This window comes from Saccopteryx bilineata, chromosome 5, assembly GCF_036850765.1.
Source record: "Saccopteryx bilineata isolate mSacBil1 chromosome 5, mSacBil1_pri_phased_curated, whole genome shotgun sequence".
NCBI lineage: Eukaryota > Metazoa > Chordata > Mammalia > Chiroptera > Emballonuridae > Saccopteryx > Saccopteryx bilineata.
Genome location: NC_089494.1, coordinates 32,571,919 through 32,592,433, shown reverse-complemented (window position 1 = coordinate 32,592,433; position 20,515 = coordinate 32,571,919). Strand labels below are relative to the sequence as shown.

Sequence of the window (20,515 nt, the reverse complement as noted above, 5' to 3'; positions counted from 1 at the left end):
TCAGGCATACAGAAAATACAATGAACATCCATATACCCATCACCACATATTTCAACAAGATTCCAGTATTTAGCCTATTAAGAAAATGTTCCAAAATAGAGTAGCTTGTATTTTTCAAAATCAGAGGTACAGCTAGGGACAGGGATGAGCCAGAGTCAAGTTTTAAAAGACGACCTTAGAGCCTGACCTGTGGTGGCGCAGTGGGATAAAGCGTTGACCTGGAACACTGAGGTCGCCAGTTCAAAACCCTGGGCTTGCCAGTCAAGGCACATATGGGAGTTGATGCTTCCTGCTCCTCCCCCCTTCTCTGTCTCTGTCTCCCTCTCCCAAAATTGATTAACATCTTTAAAAAAAAAAAAAAAGACGACCTTAGAGAAGCAACAAATGGATTGCAAACTCTTCATGGACAGAGAACTGCTGAAAGTGTTCTGAGGCTGGAGCTCTGGAGAAGACGGCTCAACTCAGCCAAGGCCTTGATAAGCATACTGAGGACCCAGAAGACAGTGGAGAGATACAGAAGTTAGTTTAAACTAGAAAACATAAATTTACACTTTTGAAGAGAAGGGGTGGAGTGCAAGTAAGAATCAGTAAGATTTTCAGCAGAGATTATTTTATGTGGCTGTCACAAGAAAATTCATTTGCTAATCAAAATTAGGTATACAGAAATCACCCGAGCTTCCCATTTCAGACTAAGTTCCCAAGGCTCTTCACTAGGACAAGGGCTTTAAGTACAAAGAACCATAGCTTACCTTTCGGTTAGTGCTTTAAGCAGTTCACACTTTAGCCCTTAAGAAAGCTGACAGCTCTGTGCCTCAGTTTAGTTTCCCCAGGCCTGTAGAACACTCAGATTGACTAGTTTAGTATTCGCAAAGCCTATCTTGTTTCAGATGTAAAGCTTTGATTGTACCGCCCATGGCAGTTTATAGGCCACTTTCATCTAAAAATTGTTAAAAATAAAATTCTGTTAAAGTACCAAATCAGTAAAGCATCTGGGATACTTACTAGGTGAGGCAAAATGACGTTCTCCAAGAAAAAGAACCAGCTTTCCATTGTTGTCTACAGATGGCTACATGTACTTCATGCAGCATTTACTTCAAAGTATCTAAATTTGAAATGTATTTGCATCTCTGAAAATTTGTATCACCTTATTTTCTACAAACCAGTTATTACAGGTAAAGTTGACCATTATTTCTGATTTGCAAATAGGAAACTGAAAAGGGGCTACTCACTGGCCCAGAGTTACATTAAAAGCAGAGGTGAAACTCAGTCATAATTTTAACTACCCCAACCCCTTGAATGCTTTTACTCAATTGGGTTTTAGATGATGCCCATGGCATACAGAAAGGCAAGATGTAGTTCTGTGAGTTATGACTATCATGACTATATGGCTGTCAACCAGGTTATTGTTCACACATTATCTTTTAATTTATTTATTTATTCATTTTTTAGAGAGGAGAGAGACAGAAAGGAGAGACAGAGAGAGAAGGGGGAGGAGCTGGAAGCATCAACTCCCATATGTGCCTTGACCAGGCAAGCCCAGGGTTTCGAACTGGCGACCTCAGCATTTCCAGGTCGACGCTTTATCCACTGCGCCACCACAGGTCAGGCACACATTATCTTTCAGAAATAAAAGATTTCTTTGGCGTTATTTTTGCTCAACTTGTTTTCTCCTTTATCCCCCATTCTTTAATATGAAATGAGTTTTAATTACCCTTTTCAAAAAATGCCTTTAGATTACTTTAGACACAAATCAAAGTCTAGATTAATAGTTATTCTGTGGCACCTTTCAGAACTACAAACAAGTAAATAAAGTTAGGGACAGAACTTTTTTCCTTCTGAAGAGGTGCTCAAAATTTCTGCTCATTTAATTATAAAATTCTGAATACAAAATACAGCTTTAAATAAATAGAGGCAGAAAGATAAATGAAAAAAATATGGAAGCTCCAAAAGGCAAGGGAAACATTAAAGTGAGATTCTTAAACTGGTTCATCTATTCACTGCTTCACAAAAGGTTTGAAAGTAACGATTCACTCTCACTTTTCAAATAGGCTTATCAAAATAGTAACTATCACATGCTAAATAAAATGTAGAAAGGGCCAAAGACTCTCTACCTAAAACAGAAATCACAGAACTGCTTTAAAATACAAAGAAAATATTTTTATTTGTATAACAAAGACTAAGAAAAAATAACAATAAAGTTAACAGAGTTGATGTCAAAACACAAATAGGTTTGAAAAGCTATAATCACTTTGTTCCATTAGACCTCTGTCCATCCTCGATTATTTTAGGGAGCATCTCTGGTATATTCCAGACTGAACCTTAAGCACAATGTATCCAGGTGATTCACCATGATTTTTTCCCATTAGTCCTCATTACTTTTCTTTTTTTTCTTTTTCTTCTTTTTCTCTGGACTCTGAAAATAACCAACAAGAATGTTTTTAAAAGAGTTGTAAATATGAGCAATAACTTGTCCTCATAAAAGGCAAATTAGATCTATTTCTGCTGAAAATAAATTTAAGAAAAGAATTAGAATGTAAAAGCCATCTCCAGGAAAGCGATCTGTAATAAATCATATTCTGTTCCTTACTCAAAGCAAACCCATTCTGTATAAGACTCTTGGTTTGAGGAACAGCCTTTTATAATATACATACAAGGCCCTGGCCGGTAGGCTCAGCGGTAGAGCGTCGGCCTAGCGTGCGGAGGACCCGGGTTCGATTCCCAGCCAGGGCACACAGGAGAAGCGCCCATTTGCTTCTCCACCCCTCCGCCGCGCTTTCCTCTCTGTCTCTCTCTTCCCCTCCCGCAGCCAAGGCTCCATTGGAGCAAAGATGGCCTGGGTGCTGGGGATGGCTCTGTGGCCTCTGCCTCAGGTGCTAGAGTGGCTCTGGTCGCAACATGGCGACGCCCAGAATGGGCAGAGCATCGCCCCATGGTGGGCGTGCCGGGTGGATCCCGGTCGGGCGCATGCGGGAGTCTGTCTGACTGTCTCTCCCTGTTTCCAGCTTCAGATAAATGAAAAATAAATAAATAAATAAATAAAATAAAATAAATACAACGTTTTATTTTTACCTTCGTATGAAAAAAATCACATTCTTAAAACTGCTTGCTCATTTCTGATATATAGAGTGGAATAAAATATGGAGACCCTCTGTGTATCATGAGTACTGGTACTAATTAAAAACAAACATACAGGAATAGCTGTGCTGGTGCATGGTTCTTCCTCAGAAAGTGGTTCTTCTTCCTTAACGTGTTTCTTCTTGTCCTTCTTTTTCTTCTTCTTCACAGATGTCTCCTGTTCTTCCACCACTAGTATTCCCTCCTCTTCCTCTTCCTCTTCTTTTTCTTCTTCAACTGAATAGGGTAAGTATAAAGATACAATTAACACTGTATCAGCCCTCAGTCCCCAAAACCTTTTGAATCTTAGTTTTTTTCTGTCCATCTGATCAATCATCAAGTGTTTATTACATAGTTTATAATTAGAAAGGTCCTTTGAACACTTACTGGTACAATACCACTAACTTTACAAATGATATAAAGCTCAGGGAAGTAAATTTCTCATGATCATGTAGCTAAACATAGAAATCAGATTTAAGACATCTCACCTGTAAATCCAGTTTTTTATGGGGAGGAAAAGATAGTCAATATATATTAGAAATGAGTAAGTTTGTGTTACGCAGTTAAGATATACATTAATTCAACCTGAGCAGTGGCCCCAAATAAGTCATTTAATCTCTGTAAACTCAATTTCCTCAGTTATGAGATTTAATAATGTGCACCTCATTGGATTACTAGGATTTAATGAAGTAACACATGCAAAAAACTTAGCACAATGCTTGACACATTAGAACAAAGATCAATAGGTAGCTATCATTAGAAGTTTATTCACCAAATATGCATTTAGTATGTACTATATGCTAGGCCCTTTCCTAATTAACCAAAGATATAGCATGGCACAAAAACAGACCAAAAAGTCTGTCCTTATGAATCTTTCATTTTAGTAAAAGTGGAAAGACAAAAAGGTAAAAGACACTCACTAAACAGTCTTTTTATATAAAAGTGAGAAGGATAAAAATAAAGCAGGAAGAACACTGAGGAGGGTGGTGCACGCTAACATTTTACACAGAAGTCAGGCAAACGCCTAAGAGATAAGGGAATAAATATGCAGGTAGAATCTATGTAGAGAGAGAAATGCGAAGGTTATCTCGGAAGAAAGGGCTGGATGGCAGGTTCAATGAACAGCAAGAAGAGCCAGTATGACTGCTACGTTAGTAAGTGATGGGTATGATAGATGGTTAGATTCTGGATATATTTTCAAAGTAAAATTAAGAGGATCTGCTGCCAGAATAGATTTAGGTTATAAGAGAAGACAATTCAAGATTAAAGGCCAAAGTAACCAGAACTGCCACTTATAACATGGAGAAAATTGTGGAGCAACAGACCAGAGTGGCAAGGATTCATTACTGCTAAGTTGAAGATAGAAACCTGGAGCTTGTTTCAAATGCTACCAATGGGTTTAGAGATCTCCTTACTGTTCAATAATAGAGGCATAGGAGTTAAAGAAATGTTTTCTTCATCTAGGGTAGGAACTCACATTTGTTGATAGCACACTTTTGACCACAGAGCTATTTAGACACCAAAAATTAAATGTCACTGCTTTCCTGCCTGTCTTGTTAGACTATTTGGTAGGCACTCAGCATAGGTCTAGCTGATAAACAGGGGTACTCACCAACTTCGCAAGACAGCCTAGTTTACTGGAGAGCACCTCTGAACCCTTTGAGGAGTACGAATGTTCATGTACATCTGTGCCTCCTGACCATCCACAGTACGATCACAACAAAAATTTATTTTAAAAACGTGTAAGGCAACATTAAAAAAAGGCAAATGTATGTTCTTCTTGTTTCCATAAATTGGTTATCAAACATAATTTTAAGTTAATAAAACTGTAACTAGAATTAATTTCATTAAAAAAAAACCCTCACTCCTCAAAGGGTTAAATATCATTCCTATGATGACGGCAAGCTACCCAGTATGTTATCACTCCAGTCCATTCCATTAACAGAAACAATGAAGACCACTGCTGCATCAATTCTACAATGAACTAAATAACAAAAATATCTCAAACTCATTTAGAAATCACATAACTTTTTTTCTTCTATTTTAAGCTGACTCTCAAAATAGTTCATATGGTAGAAACCAAAGTTTTGGTATACTTAGTATAATATGCAATTCCACACAGTCATAGGAACTCTACTCGCATTTCCTCTCTGAAATCTGATCAATTTAACAATATCCTAACTATTCTCAGAGAACATGACAGATAATTAAAACACCATTAGCTTTCAATATACAGTATAGGTGATTTCACAATAAAGTTCAATGGTACATACTTTTTCAACTTATGAACTCTGTACTCAAGGAATAAGTATAAATGACATTTTAAAAATTCCGACTAGCCCTGGCCAGATAGCTCAGGTGGTCAGAGCATCATCCTGAAGCGGAAAGGTTGCCAGTTCGATCCCCAGTCAGGGCACAAACAAACAGCTCGAAGTTCCTGCCTCTCTTTCCTTTCCTCTCTTACTGAAATCAATATATAAAAATTTAAAAGAAAAAAAAAATTTTTTTTCAGACTAACCTTTAATTTTAACCTTAGCTTTTTTTGCCTTCTTTTCAATTACTTCATCCTCTTGATCTACCTGTTCTATCTTGCGTTTTTTAGAACAGGTTGGCAGTGTAGAGTCACCAGAAGGATCATAAGTCTTCACTTCACTGAAAGAACCAAAGAGTTTTAGAAAATCTCTACAAATATCTGCAACTGAAATAATTCTAGAGATTTAAAGGAAATGCCGTTAGATAATATTCACATAGGATAAAGCACTGTTTCATTTATTGGCTCTTGGGCAGCTTATGAAAATAGTTTCCAAAAGGTAAAGAGGTATTATATTTTCCAGGTAGGAAATTTATCACACTTCATGAGAAGTGGTGAGTTAAACAAATTCTGAATGAGTAACCAATGAGAGGGACTATGGCATAGAAAAATATTCAATCAACATAGGGGGAAAACAGGAGAAAATTTCTTATGCCAAATGATTATACCAGGATAGTAAAAAACGAACCAATTTGTTTTAGAATATAAAGTAATTCAATAAAACCCAAACCAAAACAAAACACCTCAGTCAGGTTTAATGCACAATGCTTCATTACAAGATTGGAAGAGGCAGAGTAAGAGAGGGATACTAATGTAGAAAGCCCTGAAACCTGATAGCTTTTGTTCTCACATAGCAGAAAGAAAAAAATTGAAGTACTGAGTGCCTAAAATGTGAAGTAAATCTCATAATTTGTGTTTTAAGTGCATGTGTTTAAAGTTATAACATGATATGGGAATATGAAAAAATTATACAAAACAAGCTAAGAAATGTTCTATTTCTTAAGCTAACCTGCGGGCTCACGACTTTAACTTTTATAGGTTAAAAACATTTGTAACTTAAAAAGATCCACATTTGTCAACTAAGGACAGCAAATAAGACCTTGAAAATTCACAAACTATAAAAGCAAACATTAATGCTGTAACTGAATACAAAAGATTTCTTTTCAGAAGAAAAAATATTTTTTCCTGAATGTGTATATTTAAATATATGTAAGTGTACAATTATAATTGAGATGTTACTGTATACTGCTCTCCCCACTATAGCATAAGATTGTATTATTAAAATTCTTAAGGAATTATAAAACTCCTAAAAGCAGAATTTATGACAATGACTAGAAACATTTTTTTTTTTTGTATTTTTCTGAAGCTGGAAACGCGGAGAGACAGTCAGACAGACTCCCGCATGCGCCCGACCGGGATCCACCTGGCACGCCCACCGGGAGCCATGCTCTGCCCACCAGGGGGCGATGCTCTGCCTCTCCGGGACATCGCTCTGTCGCGCGCGACCAGAGCCACTCCAGCGCCTGGGGCAGAGGCCAAGGAGCCATTCCCAGCACCCGGGCCATCTTTGCTCCAATGGAGCCTCAGCTGTGGGAGGGGAAGAGAGAGACAGAGAGGAAAGAGAGGGGGAGGGGTGGAGAAGCAGATGAGTGCTTCTCCTGTGTGCCCTGGCCGGGAACCGAACCCGGGACTTCAGCACGCCAGGCCGACGCTCTACCACTGAGCCAACCGGCCAGGGCCTAGAAACATTTTTTAAGGCTCCTGATGCATACTAACTGCTTCTCAGAAAAGCTGTCCTGTTTGTTCTACTTCCATCACACAACCTTATCAATATTAAGCATCACTTCAAATAATAATCGAAACACCTCTCCACACACATCCTTTTTTCATTGTTTGTTTTCAGAGAGCAAGAAGGAGGAAAAAGTAGGAGGGGGGAGGAGAGAAAAGGGAAGCGGAGAAGCATTCATTTGTTGTTCCACTTAGTTGTGCACTCATGGGTCACCTCCCATATGTGCCCTGACTGGGTATTGAACCCAAAACCTTGGTGTTTTGGGACGAGCTCTAACCAGCTAAGCTACCAGCCAGGGCCTTCCCCATACATATCTTCTGTTCACTTCATGGTGAGGTCTGAATACTTTATCATACCTCTTAGCCATTTTTAGACTTTTCTTTTGTCTCCTGTCTCTTGAAAAAAAAAAAGGTTCAACAAATGCTGAATTAATTTTCTTTTCTTTTTAATAGTATACTATTCTGGAACTACGTTCCAATTTTAGTATATGTGCTGCCAAAGCAAGCACCTATACTGGAACTACGAACGACATATTTACTGTCAATATTTGGAAATGAGGAAGGTAAATATGAAAAAAAAAAAAAAGCCAAAAATATTACTATTATGTACTCATTAAAACAATGTAAATATATGTGTATTTGATTAAAACCCAGAACCGAACATGAAAAACTAAGTGGCAAAAAAACGGGGGGAATGGGTAGGCAGGACGGGGATACTGAGGTATTTCAATTTATAAAAACTGCTGCCAACAATTAACATTTAAATAAACAGGAATCGTCTATCAGCCTCCCCAACATGTAACTTACCTTTTATGTTCATATTTTTCTGCTTTTGCTAATGCCTTTCCTGTTCCACTTATTTTTCTTATCTAAGAAAAAAAAATTATTAACTTTCTAAGGAAATCTCTTTATAGTATATACTCTACTGTATCAATTCTTGGCAAATAAGAGAAACTGTTAACAGAGGCACAAAAAGAATATAATAGAATACTAAAATATACCACAAAACAAAACTATTTAGCAAGTGAAATAAATACATAAACTATTCACAGTATATTAACTTTTAAGAGGTAACACTTCTGCAACAGACAGGGTGTGTTTCTTACCCCTCTATCTTCCAAAGTCCTCAACCTGGCCTCTAATTTGGCTCTGTTCTCAACTCCCATCGCAGAACTGGAATCTTCGCCAAAGGCATCATACCGAATAGCCAAAACAGTTTTGGCTGCCAACATTCGAGAGATCTAACAGAAAACTGGAAGTTAGAAACATTCACAGTAGGATTTTCTTTAAACTAGGAACTAAAAAGTATTATTAATTATACAACTCAAACCACCTGTCTTATATTTGAATCTGTTACAATGGCTAAATATAATCACCATTGTTTTGGTGGATGAATAGATCATCTTTTGGTAGCTCATGTCTAAAACTAGCTCAAACTATGTTTCCAATGCCCTCCTTTAATTTCTACTCAGCGACATTAGTTCTTTCTACACCATGAGGTCAACCAGAAAAAGTACAGTCCCTTTCTGAAGCTAAGTAACATTTTATTAAACCTTTATTTCTCCTATACTCTGCTCTGAATTTTAAAAAATTTAAGTTTTTTTATAATTTATAAATGTTGATGTTAACTTGGTTTACTGCCAGTAAAGAGCACTTGGTTGATGTGCCGTCCATCCACCCCTTCCTAACCGGAATTCCAGGAAAATACTAACAGTGAAAGAAAATGGCTTTAATAGGAACAACAGTACTTTCTTTAAACCCTTTTCTTTTCAGTGTACAAAGTGCTTTTTATTTAGAGAATTCAACCTTCTCTACTTAATGAGAAAATATAAAGATTTATTGCATACTAGAGTAGGAGAAAAATGGCTTGTTGGGGGGGAGGTGTACCTCAGGAAAACAGTAACTCACCTTTCCTTTGTGTTTGGGACTTGTCTGGCCTACAAGTGAAGCATGATAAATGAGACCATACTTAGGGGTATCTCGTCTGGACTTTAGAGCTCTGAAGAGTGCCTTTTCTGCTCCAAGAATCTGAACTGTAGAAGCTGCATGTTTGGCCAAATTCAACAGAGAACCTTCAAAAGAAAAGTAAAAAGAATGCACTTTTAAGAATTTCTAAATTCCATGCATCAAAGACAAGACCTACGATCTAAGTATTAGAGCCACCAGAATGAATAAAAATGTGATGTAATACATTCCCTAAAAATCTTGATGCCTCAGCATTTGTGATTTTTCCATTAGCACCATAAGCAAAGGTATGTAATGTCTGTGACAAACTAAAGATTAAGCTTATTAAATTTTACCTGAGAGATGGTTTTACATTTCACTAACATATCACAAGATACATATATGTCAATAATAAATAGATACATTTATAGATACCAATATTTTGGTCATCAAATATTTTTGCTTTAGATAGAAAAAAAAATACAAACAAATGAAAACTTATTAGGACACCTTGATAGAAGTACATGCTAAATTCCACACACTTATTTACCGCTGTTAAGATATGGTCAAGGAGTTATGCTTGTTAAGTACAGTAATTAGGTATCAAGTTTCTGCTCTGTTGGACTTTTTGCAAAGATTTTCTGTCAGAAAACACCCTCAATATTAATGCAGTTACTAATCACTAGAAACATGTTTAAATTTCAACACATTGCTCTAGCCATTTTGCTCAGTGGATAGTGTCAGCCTGCGAATAAACATCCTGGGTGAGAATACTGGTCAGGGCATGCAGGAGAAGTGACCATTTGCTTCTCTCTCCCTCCCTCTCCACCTCCTGCAGCCAGTGGCTCAAGTGGTGTTTGAGTGTCGGCCCCAGGTGCTGAGGAAGCTCGGTTGCTCCCAGTGCGTCTGTCAGCTTCAGGTGCTAAAAATAGCTCAACCGATTTCATCACCAGCCCCAGACATGGGTTGCCAGGCAGATCCCACGTGGAGAGCATGTGTAAATCTATCTATCTCCTCTTCTCTCACTTAGAAAAACAGAAAAGAAAAAAAAAACACATGCACAACACTTCTGTTAATCCCTATATTTCTTACTGGTACAAATTTAGATAAGCCTGTGAAATTGTGGATGTAGAAAACAAAACCAGCCCAAATGATTCCATCCTTGCAGCTGAGAGTATCTGAATGACATATTTGATCAATGAAGGGTCTATTATAGTTTAAACATTTTGCTGTAGGTGATGCATGAAGACCTACTGTGATAGGTCATTATAATGTCTCCAGTAATAAAATAATGAACTAATACCTCACTATATTTGCAAGTAATCAATTTTACAGTTTTTGTAGCATCCATCGTTACAATATCCCTATACACATACAGTAAGTTTTAATATAAATTTCTCATTTAAAACATTTTTGTATGTCAAATATGACTTATATAGTCACACGCCACATGACGTTTCAGTCAACAAACTGCATATGACAGCCATATGCTATATAGTCTCCTTGTGTGGCAGGCTATACCATCTAGGCTTGTGTTAAATAAATACACTCTATGATATTTGCACAATGATGAAATGGCCTAACAATGACCCATTTCTCAGAATGTATCCCTATGACATAGTAGTACATGACTGTATCATTACCTTTTGTGATTACTTAAAACTATTCAAATTTTAATATGATGAGTTTTTTCAATTAAAGTTGACCTTTAATATTATTCTGTATTAAATTCTTATTTTTATTTATTTTTTTGAGAGACAGACAGGGACAGACAGGAAGGGAGAGAAATGAGAAGCACCAATTCTTTATTACACCACTTTAGTTGTTCATTGATTGCTTTCTCATATGTGCCTTGAACAGGGACTATAGCAGAGCGAGAGACCCAGGGCTCTCAAGCCAGTGACGATGGGGTCAAGTCTATGATCCCATGCTCAAGCTGGTGACCTTGCACTCAAGCCCACAACTTCGAGGTTTTGAACCTGGGTCTTCAGAATCTCAGGCCGACGCTCAATCCACTGTGTTACTACCTGGTCAGGCAATTTTGTATTAATTTCAAGTGTACAGCATTGTGTTTGGACATAAACACTTTATAAAGTTAAAGTCTCGATTATTTCAAGTGCCCACCTGGCACCACACATAGTTATTACAATATTACTGACTATATTCTGTATGTCAGTGGTCCCCAAACTTTTTTGGGCCACGGACCGGTTTAATGTCAGAAAATATTTTCACAGACCGGCCTTTAGGGTAGGATAGATAAATGTATCACGTGACTGAGACAAGCGTCAAGAGTGAGTCTTAGATGGATATAACAGAGGAAATCTGGTCATTTAAAAAAATAAAACATCGTTCAGACTTAAATATAAATAAAACGGAAATAATGTAAGTTATTTCTTTCTCTGTGGACCGGCACCAAATGGCCCACGGACCGGTACCAGTCCGCAGCCCGAGGGCTGGGGACCACTGCTGTATGTTATACAGTACTTTTACATCCTTGTGACTATTTTTAAACTAACAATTTGTACTTCTTAATCCCTTCACCTTTATCATGCAGTTCCCCAACACCCCTGCAACCATTAGTTAATGATTTTTATTTCCATAGCAAGAGGGGGAGAAAGAGAGAGAAACAGAAAGGGAGAGAGATGAGAAGCATCAACTCATAGTTGTGGCACCTTAGTTGTTCATTGATTGCTTTCTCATATCTGCCTTGACTAGGGTGGGGATGGGGCCCTCCATCTAAGCCAGCGACCTCGGGTTTCAAACCTGGGTCCTCAGTGTCCCATGCCAACGCTCAATCTACTGCATCACTGCCTGGTGAGGCAATTGATGACTTTTTAATATTATAAAATATTAATTCATTTCATCTTCCTGCATTCATCTGATTATTCTTTTTTTTAAAAAAAGCGAGAGGAGGGGAGATAGTGAGACAGACGCCCACATGTGCCCTAGCCGGGTCCACAAGCAACCTCCATCTAGGGCCAATGCTCAAATCAACTGAGCCATTTTTAGCACCTGAGGCTGATGCAGTCAGACCAATCAAGCTATCTTCAGTGCCTAGGGCCGACCCTCCAACCAATCAAGCCTTTGGCTGCAGGAGGGGAAGACAGAGAGAAGCAGATGGTTGCTTTCTAGTGTGCCCTGACCAGGAATCAAACCCAGGATGTTAGTATGCCAGGCTGACACTCTATCCACTGAGCCAACCGGCCAGGGCCTCATCTGTTTATTCTAATCAACCACCACAAACTCCCAACAATGAGTAAGTGTCTCAGAAGAGGTAGTGACTAAAGATGCCTTCGTTATTCAAAAGAAAATCAGGAATACAAATAAAAATCATCATCAAACACTGGTCCTTAGTCCTCACGCATATACCACCTACTTCTACATATTTATTATCTAACATTTCTTTAATAACTATAGTTTAGAGATTAAAAATATCCTTGCTAGAAACCTCACCTCTAAATACCCGTGTTTATAAATTACATTAAAATCATCACCTGCATGAGCAATAAGCCGTGCTCCAACTAATTCCCCAACCATGACTGTAACATTGGGTGCAATGGCCATCATTCGATTTTGTAGGTATTCATAGAGCTGCGTTCTATATTCTGAGATTTCAATTACCTAGTATAAGTAACAAAATGAATAATTCATATATGATTAAGAGGAAAACCAGTATAAAATTCACATGTCTAAAACATCAAAGGCCTACATCTATCAGAGCAACTGCAGAACCCTGGGAAAATTAATCACACCTTACCTCAGTTTCCTATAAAAGGGCTCCTGTGAAGACTTTTATTAGATAATGTATGTAAACAACCTAATACACTGCTTATAAATGTTAGCAATATTACTGTGTTATTTTTAAAAACCTTCAAGAATTAGACATCTGTGTCACCAACCTCTCTGATTCTTGTACAGCTATCTTCAGAGGGGGAAAAAAGTATCAAAGTTAGAATTAAATAACTCAAGCATTCCTTGTCTTCTTAATGAAATTAAAATTCAATATTCTGACAATGTGACAATACAAATAAACTAGTACTCTAACTTCATTTTAGTACATATTTCCCCCTTTAAGTATATAAATCAAGATGGCATCAGATGAGGTAGTGACTGAACACCCTCATATTTACTTATCAGGTGAACAATAAGTTTAAAAATCATCATTGCCATCAGAAAATTACTGCAGTACTGGTATCACCACCACAAGCTTCTCTATGTGTACAGTGTACCTGAGTGCAGAGATGCAGAATGTTGCAAATATCTTCTTCTGAAACCTCTGTTCCCATAGATATCTCTGCTGCTGCTTTCACTTCTGCTTCAACTTCTTCTGGCAGTAATTCAGAAAGTTGGGCCGAGGCATAATTCTTCCTGTCGCCTATGGAATGTTTTCAGAATATGAGGGAGAATTACTTTTCAACAAATTATACAAAATCCACCAAACAGTCAAAAGAAAACGTAGAGACAAGCCAATGAAAAGGGTGCCTATACAAAACAAAAAGCGAACAGTGTGACCCAGTAATTTTCCCTACGTAAAGGCTTGATTTTAGAGATTAATAAAATCTCTTCCCACCACCTCTCTCAAAGAAAAAAAAAAAAAAATCCTCCAAATACCCCATTCAATAGGACAACATTGTGACAATTTGTAGTTAAGGTTATACCAAAGCAAGGGCCACAAATTCTTGTAGTGGTAAATCAGTAATATAATGAGCCAAGTACCTCATTTATTAATACTCAGTATCCCCTATAAATAATATCAATGTATTATTAGTATAGACTATAACACTAATATAAATAGCAATATTACTTTTAATATTAATTATTAGTATACTTCAGAATAGCCCCCCATTACCCCTATTAATGGCAAATTCATTATGAGACATTCACCAAAAGCCATTTTAAGAAAAACCAGCCTGGTCTGTGGTAGCACAAGGATTAAGTGTTGACCTGAAATGCTGAGGTCACCAGTTCAAAACCCTGCGCTTGCCTCATCAAGGGACATATGGCAAGCAATCAATGAATAATTTAAATGAAGCAATTATGAGTTGATACTTCTCGCTACCCCCCACCCGTAATAGCAATAAATAAAATCCAAAATAGAGATCTATGTTCTGTTGTACAGGCCATCAAATCAAAGTTAATTCCTTTTGAAATCTATCAGGTATTAATATGGCTACAGTCCTAAAATGTAAGTTATAAAACACCCTGAGAAGTTCGTTAAGAAAAAAATAATTATAACGTGTTCAGGATATAAATAAACTGTTACTTTTAATGCCTTAAAGCATAAAGTTAACTCACCAACTTTTTGCAAACACTTGCAATATGTCAAGTTATCTGAAATAATTTTTCCTAATTCAGGGAAATGCCAGCCATACCATTCTCGACACCGCATAATGTAGTTGTTCAGTTCTTTATCTAAGTCATCCAACAAGGCTGCAACAGATTAAAATGGAACAAACAAACAAAAATCAAACACCCCACAGGAATTTAAAAGGTTATTTATTTGTTTTTGAATTTTTCTGAAGCTGGGGAGAGACAGTCAGACTCCCGCATGCGCCCGACCGGGATCCACCGGGCACGCCCACCAGGGGGCGATGCTCTGCCCCTCCGGGACATCGCTCTGTTGCGACCAGAGCCACTCTAGCGCCTGGGGCAGAGGCCAAGGAGCCATCCCCAGTGCCCGGGCCATCTTTGCTCCAATGGAGCCTTGCTGCGGGAGGGGAAGAGAGAGACCGAGAGGAAGGAGAGGGGGAGGGGTGGAGAAGCAGATGGGCGCTTCTCCTGTGTGCCCTGGCCGGGAATCAAACCCGGGACTTCTGCACGCCAGGCCGACGCTCTACCACTGAGCCAACCGGCCAGGGCCTAAAAGGTTATTTTTTATTATGGTAAAATATACATAAAATCTACTACTTTAACTATTTTCAAGTGTGCATTTCAGAGGCCTCAATGCATTCACAAGTACAACCATTACCACTACCCATTTCCAGAACCCTTTCATCATCCCAAACTGAAATTCTGGATCCACTCAAGAACTCCTCATCCCCACCTTCTACTGTATCAATTTGCCTATTCTAGGCATCACACAGTGTTAGTCTTTTTGTGTGTAACTTACTTTATTTAACGTTTTCAAAATTCACCCATGTTGTATATAGTATGCATCAGAACTTCATTCTTTTTTAAGGATAAGTATTTCATTGTATATACATCTTGTTTATCCATTCATCTGTTAATGTATAATGTGGGTTATTTCTACCTTTTGGCTATTATAAATAATGCTGTTATAAACAGGGGTGTATGATTATGTTTTTGTATTTTTCTGAAGCTGGAAACGGGGAGAGACAGTCAGACAGACTCCCACATGCGCCTGACCGGGATCCACCCGGCATGCCCACCAGGGGCGAAACTCTGCCCACCAAGGGGCGATGCTCTGCCCTTCCAGGGTGTCGCTCTGCCACGACCAGAGCCACTCTAGCGCCTGGGGCAGAGGTCAAGGAGCCATCCCCAGCACCCGGGCCATCTCTGCTCCAATGGAGCCTTGGCTGCGGGAGGGGAAGAGAGAGACAGAGAGGAAGGAGGGGGGGTGGAGAAGCAAATGGGAGCTTCTCCTGTGTGCCCTGGCCGGGAATCGAACCCAGGACTCCTGCACGCCAGGCCGACGCTCTACCGCTGAGCCAACTGGCCAGGGCTGATTATGTTTGAGTTATCTGCTTTCAGGGTTTTTTTGGTATATACCCAGAAATGCAATTTCTGTTTAAAAGGGATTTTTAAAATTGAAAATTAAGACTCCATTATTTCCAAAACTCACTTAATGACATTATAAAGCCAAGTGAAAAAAGCAAAACACAACACAATACCTATCCCACTATGGTTTTAGCAGTTTTCATGAAAAAGGACAGATGAATTGGTCTACGTTAACAGTGCAATTCACATTATCTCCAACTAGTCAAATTATGGGTAGGTTTTCTTTTTCTATTGTTTTCCAATTTCTTATTAAGAGTTGTAGTTAATCTCTTTCTCAACAGAATTATAAAAATACAGTTCTAATAGTAGGAAAAAACCATGTGAGACAGAACAGACCTCACATATACTATACTCACAAATTGCCTGGACAATCATTGTGTCCACTTTATCAGCACTAAATTTCAGTCTATACCGGGACAAGCTGGGGAGGAGAAAGAAAATTACAAGTTACTATGATAGCCCTGACAAAGGCATTTAATTAACATCTTAAAAACTTTTTTTTATTTATTTTTTTTTTATTTTTATTTTTCTGAAGCTGGAAATGGGGAGAGACAGTCAGACAGACTCCCGCATGCGCCCGACCGGGTTCCACCCAGCACGCCCACCAGGGACGACGCTCTGCCCACCAGGGGGCGATGCTCTGCCCCTCCGGGGCGTCGCTCTGCCAAGACCAGAGCCACTCCAGCGCCTGGGGCAGAGGCCAAGGAGCCATCCCCAGCGCCCGGGCCATCCTTGCTCCAATGGAGCCCCGGCTGCGGGAGGGGAAGAGAGAGACAGAGAGGAAGGGGGGGGGGGTGGAGAAGCAAATGGGCGCTTCTCCTATGTGCCCTGGCCGGGAATCGAACCCGGGTCCCCCGCACGCCAGGCCGACGCTCTACCGCTGAGCCAACCGGCCAGGGCCCATCTTAAAAACTTTTTAACCAAAATCCCTCCCTAGATCTACATTATTTTTTCTCTACATGAGAAAATCAGTTGCAAGATTAAAAAAATAAAAGTTAAAAAGAAAATACAGCCTGACCAGGTCGTGGCGTACTGGATAGAGCGTCAGACTGGGACACAGAGGACCCAGGTTCGAGATCCCAAGGTTGCTGGCTTGAGTGTGGGATCATGGACATAACCCCATGGTTGCTGGCTTGAGCAAGTGCTCATTCGCTCTGCTGTAGTCCCCAGTTAAGGCACATATGAGAAAGCAGTTAATAAACAACTAAGTTGCCCCAAAAAAGCACTGATACTTCTCATCTCCTTTCCTGTCTAACCCTATCTGTCCATCTCTCTCTGTCACACACACACACACAAAGAAAATACATCTGTCCAGCTATAACCTGTATTTCTGTAAAATTAATTTATGATCAACAACCAGGGAAATGCTGTGTGGTGCAGGTGATATTGATTTATAGATAATGTTTGCAGCATACTAATGCTTTATACCAGCAGGTAAGAAAAAAATGCAAAGCTGTGACACTTGAAAACAGAAAGCCATGAAGGAATAATACTGTATAACAAAGGTTTCTTAATCCTTGCCCTGAAACCTGTATAATTTTAATAACCAACGTCACCCCAATAAATTCAATAAATAATGTATCTATATTAGAAAAAGAAGATTTTGGCACTCTTAACATCATAGGTCTTTGTTGCAGAGGGGTCAGTCTGTGCACTGTAGGGTATTGAGCAATATCCCTGGCCTTTACCCATTATTAGTATTAACAGACCCCACCTTACGTTCTAACCACCAAAAATATCTCTACATTGCCAAATGTTCTCTGAGAGATATGACTGAGAATTACTGCTATATACAATGCCAATTTTTTTTGAGACAGACGAAAAGAGAGAGAGAAGCAGCAACTCATAGTTGCAGCACTTTAGTTGTTCACTGCTTTCTCCTATGTGCCTGATGGGGAAGGGATCTCCACCTGAGCCAGTGATCGTTTGCTCAAACCAGTGACCATGGAATCATGTCAATGACCCAACTCTCAGGTTTCGAACCTGGGACTTCAGCATCCCTGGCTAACAACTCTATCCACCGCACCACCATCTGGTCAGGTACACAATGCCAATTTAAATACAAGCTTGAATCAACCCAGTTAAGCTATCTGTCCTGCCTTAAAATGCTTATTACCAAATTCTTCCTGATTTTTGTGCATTTTGCTTGTCTGTGGAAGTCAGCAGAGCTTTAACCCTCTACCGATGTATGCTTAATGTTTTTTTGTTCAAAGGTATAGATTTTTGTTTACTGTAGTATTCTTGTAGTATAAGTTTAACATGTCTTTTTTACTACGTTACTATTTTAAGGGCTACTGTTTTTGATAGTGCTCTTTTCATAAATTTACCTAAGTTTCTTCTTGCTTCTTCATAAATCCTGTTATTTTAGTGAAAGTTCATAGGCCAAGATTTTCAGGAACACATATATTACAGTATAGCAGAAATGTCTGTTCTAATGGGTCTCTGGTTAAATATGGCAGGTTAATGTGCTTTTCTTTGCCTTACTATAAAAACACAATAAAAATCAGACTGAAACAAGCAACACAGATAGGACACCTACACACAAAAAGACCACAGTAGATGAGAAAATTTTAGGAGATGGTTAAATAGATGGAGTAGCCCCCCAAAACAAAACAAAACATGCCCAAGCATTGTGCGATCCAACACTGGAGGCGTAGGGAATGCCTATGGTGAGGTTTAGAGTACAGGCAATGAAGCCAGAATGCCTGGGTTCAATCCTGGCCTCCTCATATACCAGTTGTACTGACTCTTGGGGATCCATCTCCTCATTTATAAAATGTGGGTACTCCTACTGATTGTATGCATAACATTCTTAGAACACTACCAGACAAAAGTCAACTTTATTTTCCAGTAAATCTCACCTGTGGGCCAATCCAAGACACATAGCTGCCATTTCACGTGGCTCTACCCCAGGGATTAATCCATCCATTTGGGAACGAATTCCTCTCATAAGTTCACTAACAACAGGACTATGGATGCAACTGAGATTCAGTTTTTCCTTAAAAAAAAAAAAATTAAAAAATTCATATTAAATAAATAGCCTGACCAGGTGGTGGCGCAGTGCATAGAACATCTGCCTGGAATGCTGAAAACCCATTGAAAGCCCAAGGTTGACATGGCCCCATGGTTGCTGGCTTAAGGCCAAGGTCACTGGCTTGGCTGGAGCCCCTGGATCAAGGCACATATGAGAAAGCAATCAATGAACTAAGGTGCCACAAGTATGAGTTGATGCTTCTCATCTCTCTCCCTTCCAGTCACTTAAAAACAAAACAAAACAAAAAAAAACCCCACTGTGGTTCCATCCCCCAGACACTGGGCTCAAGGCCTTCTCTGGGTACATATACAAAGCACTCAGTGGGTGCACTACAAAGTGGAACAGGTTGATGCTTCTCTCTCCTCGCAATCAACAGAAAAATAAATAAATAAAGCTGTAAAAAGATAGTTTCAACTAGTTTTGCTGTTTATGTTGGTATGAGAAATCTTTTACTACTTTACATTAATATACACATAAGATTTTATTTTAATTTTTTTAATTATTTTTTTTTCTACAGAGACAGAGAGAGAGTCAGAGAGAGGGATAAATAGGGACAGACAGGAACGGAGAGAAATGAAAGGCATCAATCACCAGTTTTTCGTTGCGACACCTTAGTTGTTCACTGATTGCTTTCTCATATGTGCCTTGACCGCGGGCCTTCAGCAGACTGAGTAACCCCTTGCGTCCAAGCTAGTGAGCTTTTGCTCAAACCAGATGAGCCCGCGCTCAAGCTGGTGACCTCGCGGTCTCGAACCTGGGTCCTTCTGCATCCCAGTCAGACGCTCTATCCACTGCACCACCACCTGGTCAGGCTACACAGAAGATTTTAATTAACGGTACTACAGAAAAGGAAATGGAATAAAAAGCAAAATGCTGAACCCTGGGCCCTTTTCTTACAGATAAATAACTGTTAGCATCCCTTAAGTACTTCCAAATACATATATATATATACATGTTAACCGACAATAGCGTTATAGGTCATTACCACCTTGAACTTGCCTGATCTCCAGATATAAAAGTGTAAATATGTATGTATACATATACATACAACTCTTTATAATAGTTTAAGTTTTTGCACACCCCCACATGAACAAAAATAAATTTTATTCTCTGTACCTTCATTTTGTCACATTTCAGTTTATATGCTAAATCCATCATATAAATATACACTCCTAGTCCATCAAATAAAATTCACAAAATTGAGCCCTGGCTGGTTGGCTCAGTGGTAGAGCGTTGGCCTAGCGTGCGGAGGACGAGGGTTCGATTCCCGGTCAGGGCACACAGGAGAAGCGCCCATTTGCTTCTCCACCCCTCCGCCGCGCTTTCCTCTCTGTCTCTCTCTTCCCCTCCCGCAGCCAAGGCTCCATTGGAGCAAAGATGGCCCGGGCGCTGGGGATGGCTCTGTGGCCTCTGCCCCAGGCGCTAGAGTGGCTCTGGTCGCAATATGGCGACGCCCAGGATGGGCAGAGCATTGCCCCTGGTGGGCGTGCCGGGGTGGATCCCGGTTGGGCGCATGCGGGAGTCTGTCTGACTGTCTCTCCCTGTTTCCAGCTTCAGAAAAATGAAAAAAAAAAAAAAATTTCACA

At 39.3% G+C, this 20,515-nt stretch overlaps 1 protein-coding gene and 2 non-coding genes across 4 annotated transcripts in view; all 3 read right to left on the bottom strand.

Annotated features, from left to right (window-relative positions):
* Positions 1 to 2,135: 2,135 nt before the first annotated feature.
* Positions 2,136 to 20,515, bottom strand: part of NOP58 (NOP58 ribonucleoprotein) — a 30,766-nt gene continuing 12,386 nt past the window's right edge. For both annotated transcript variants that reach the window (XM_066280232.1, XM_066280233.1), the window contains exons 5-15: positions 18,757 to 18,893; positions 16,252 to 16,316; positions 14,453 to 14,587; positions 13,387 to 13,532; positions 12,652 to 12,778; positions 9,122 to 9,285; positions 8,320 to 8,454; positions 8,021 to 8,082; positions 5,633 to 5,766; positions 3,191 to 3,351; positions 2,136 to 2,413 (exon numbers count right to left, since the gene is read on the bottom strand). In XM_066280232.1, coding sequence (XP_066136329.1) covers positions 2,363 to 2,413; positions 3,191 to 3,351; positions 5,633 to 5,766; positions 8,021 to 8,082; positions 8,320 to 8,454; positions 9,122 to 9,285; positions 12,652 to 12,778; positions 13,387 to 13,532; positions 14,453 to 14,587; positions 16,252 to 16,316; positions 18,757 to 18,893 — 1,317 coding nt within the window. In that variant the 3' untranslated portion in view covers positions 2,136 to 2,362. The remainder of the gene's footprint in view (positions 2,414 to 3,190; positions 3,352 to 5,632; positions 5,767 to 8,020; positions 8,083 to 8,319; positions 8,455 to 9,121; positions 9,286 to 12,651; positions 12,779 to 13,386; positions 13,533 to 14,452; positions 14,588 to 16,251; positions 16,317 to 18,756; positions 18,894 to 20,515) is intronic.
* Positions 12,418 to 12,501, bottom strand: LOC136307300 (small nucleolar RNA SNORD11). Its single transcript, XR_010725954.1, has one exon. It is a non-coding gene; the product is annotated as a small nucleolar RNA SNORD11 (small nucleolar RNA).
* LOC136307301 (small nucleolar RNA SNORD11B) lies at positions 13,244 to 13,329 on the bottom strand. The gene has a single exon (XR_010725955.1). It is a non-coding gene; the product is annotated as a small nucleolar RNA SNORD11B (small nucleolar RNA).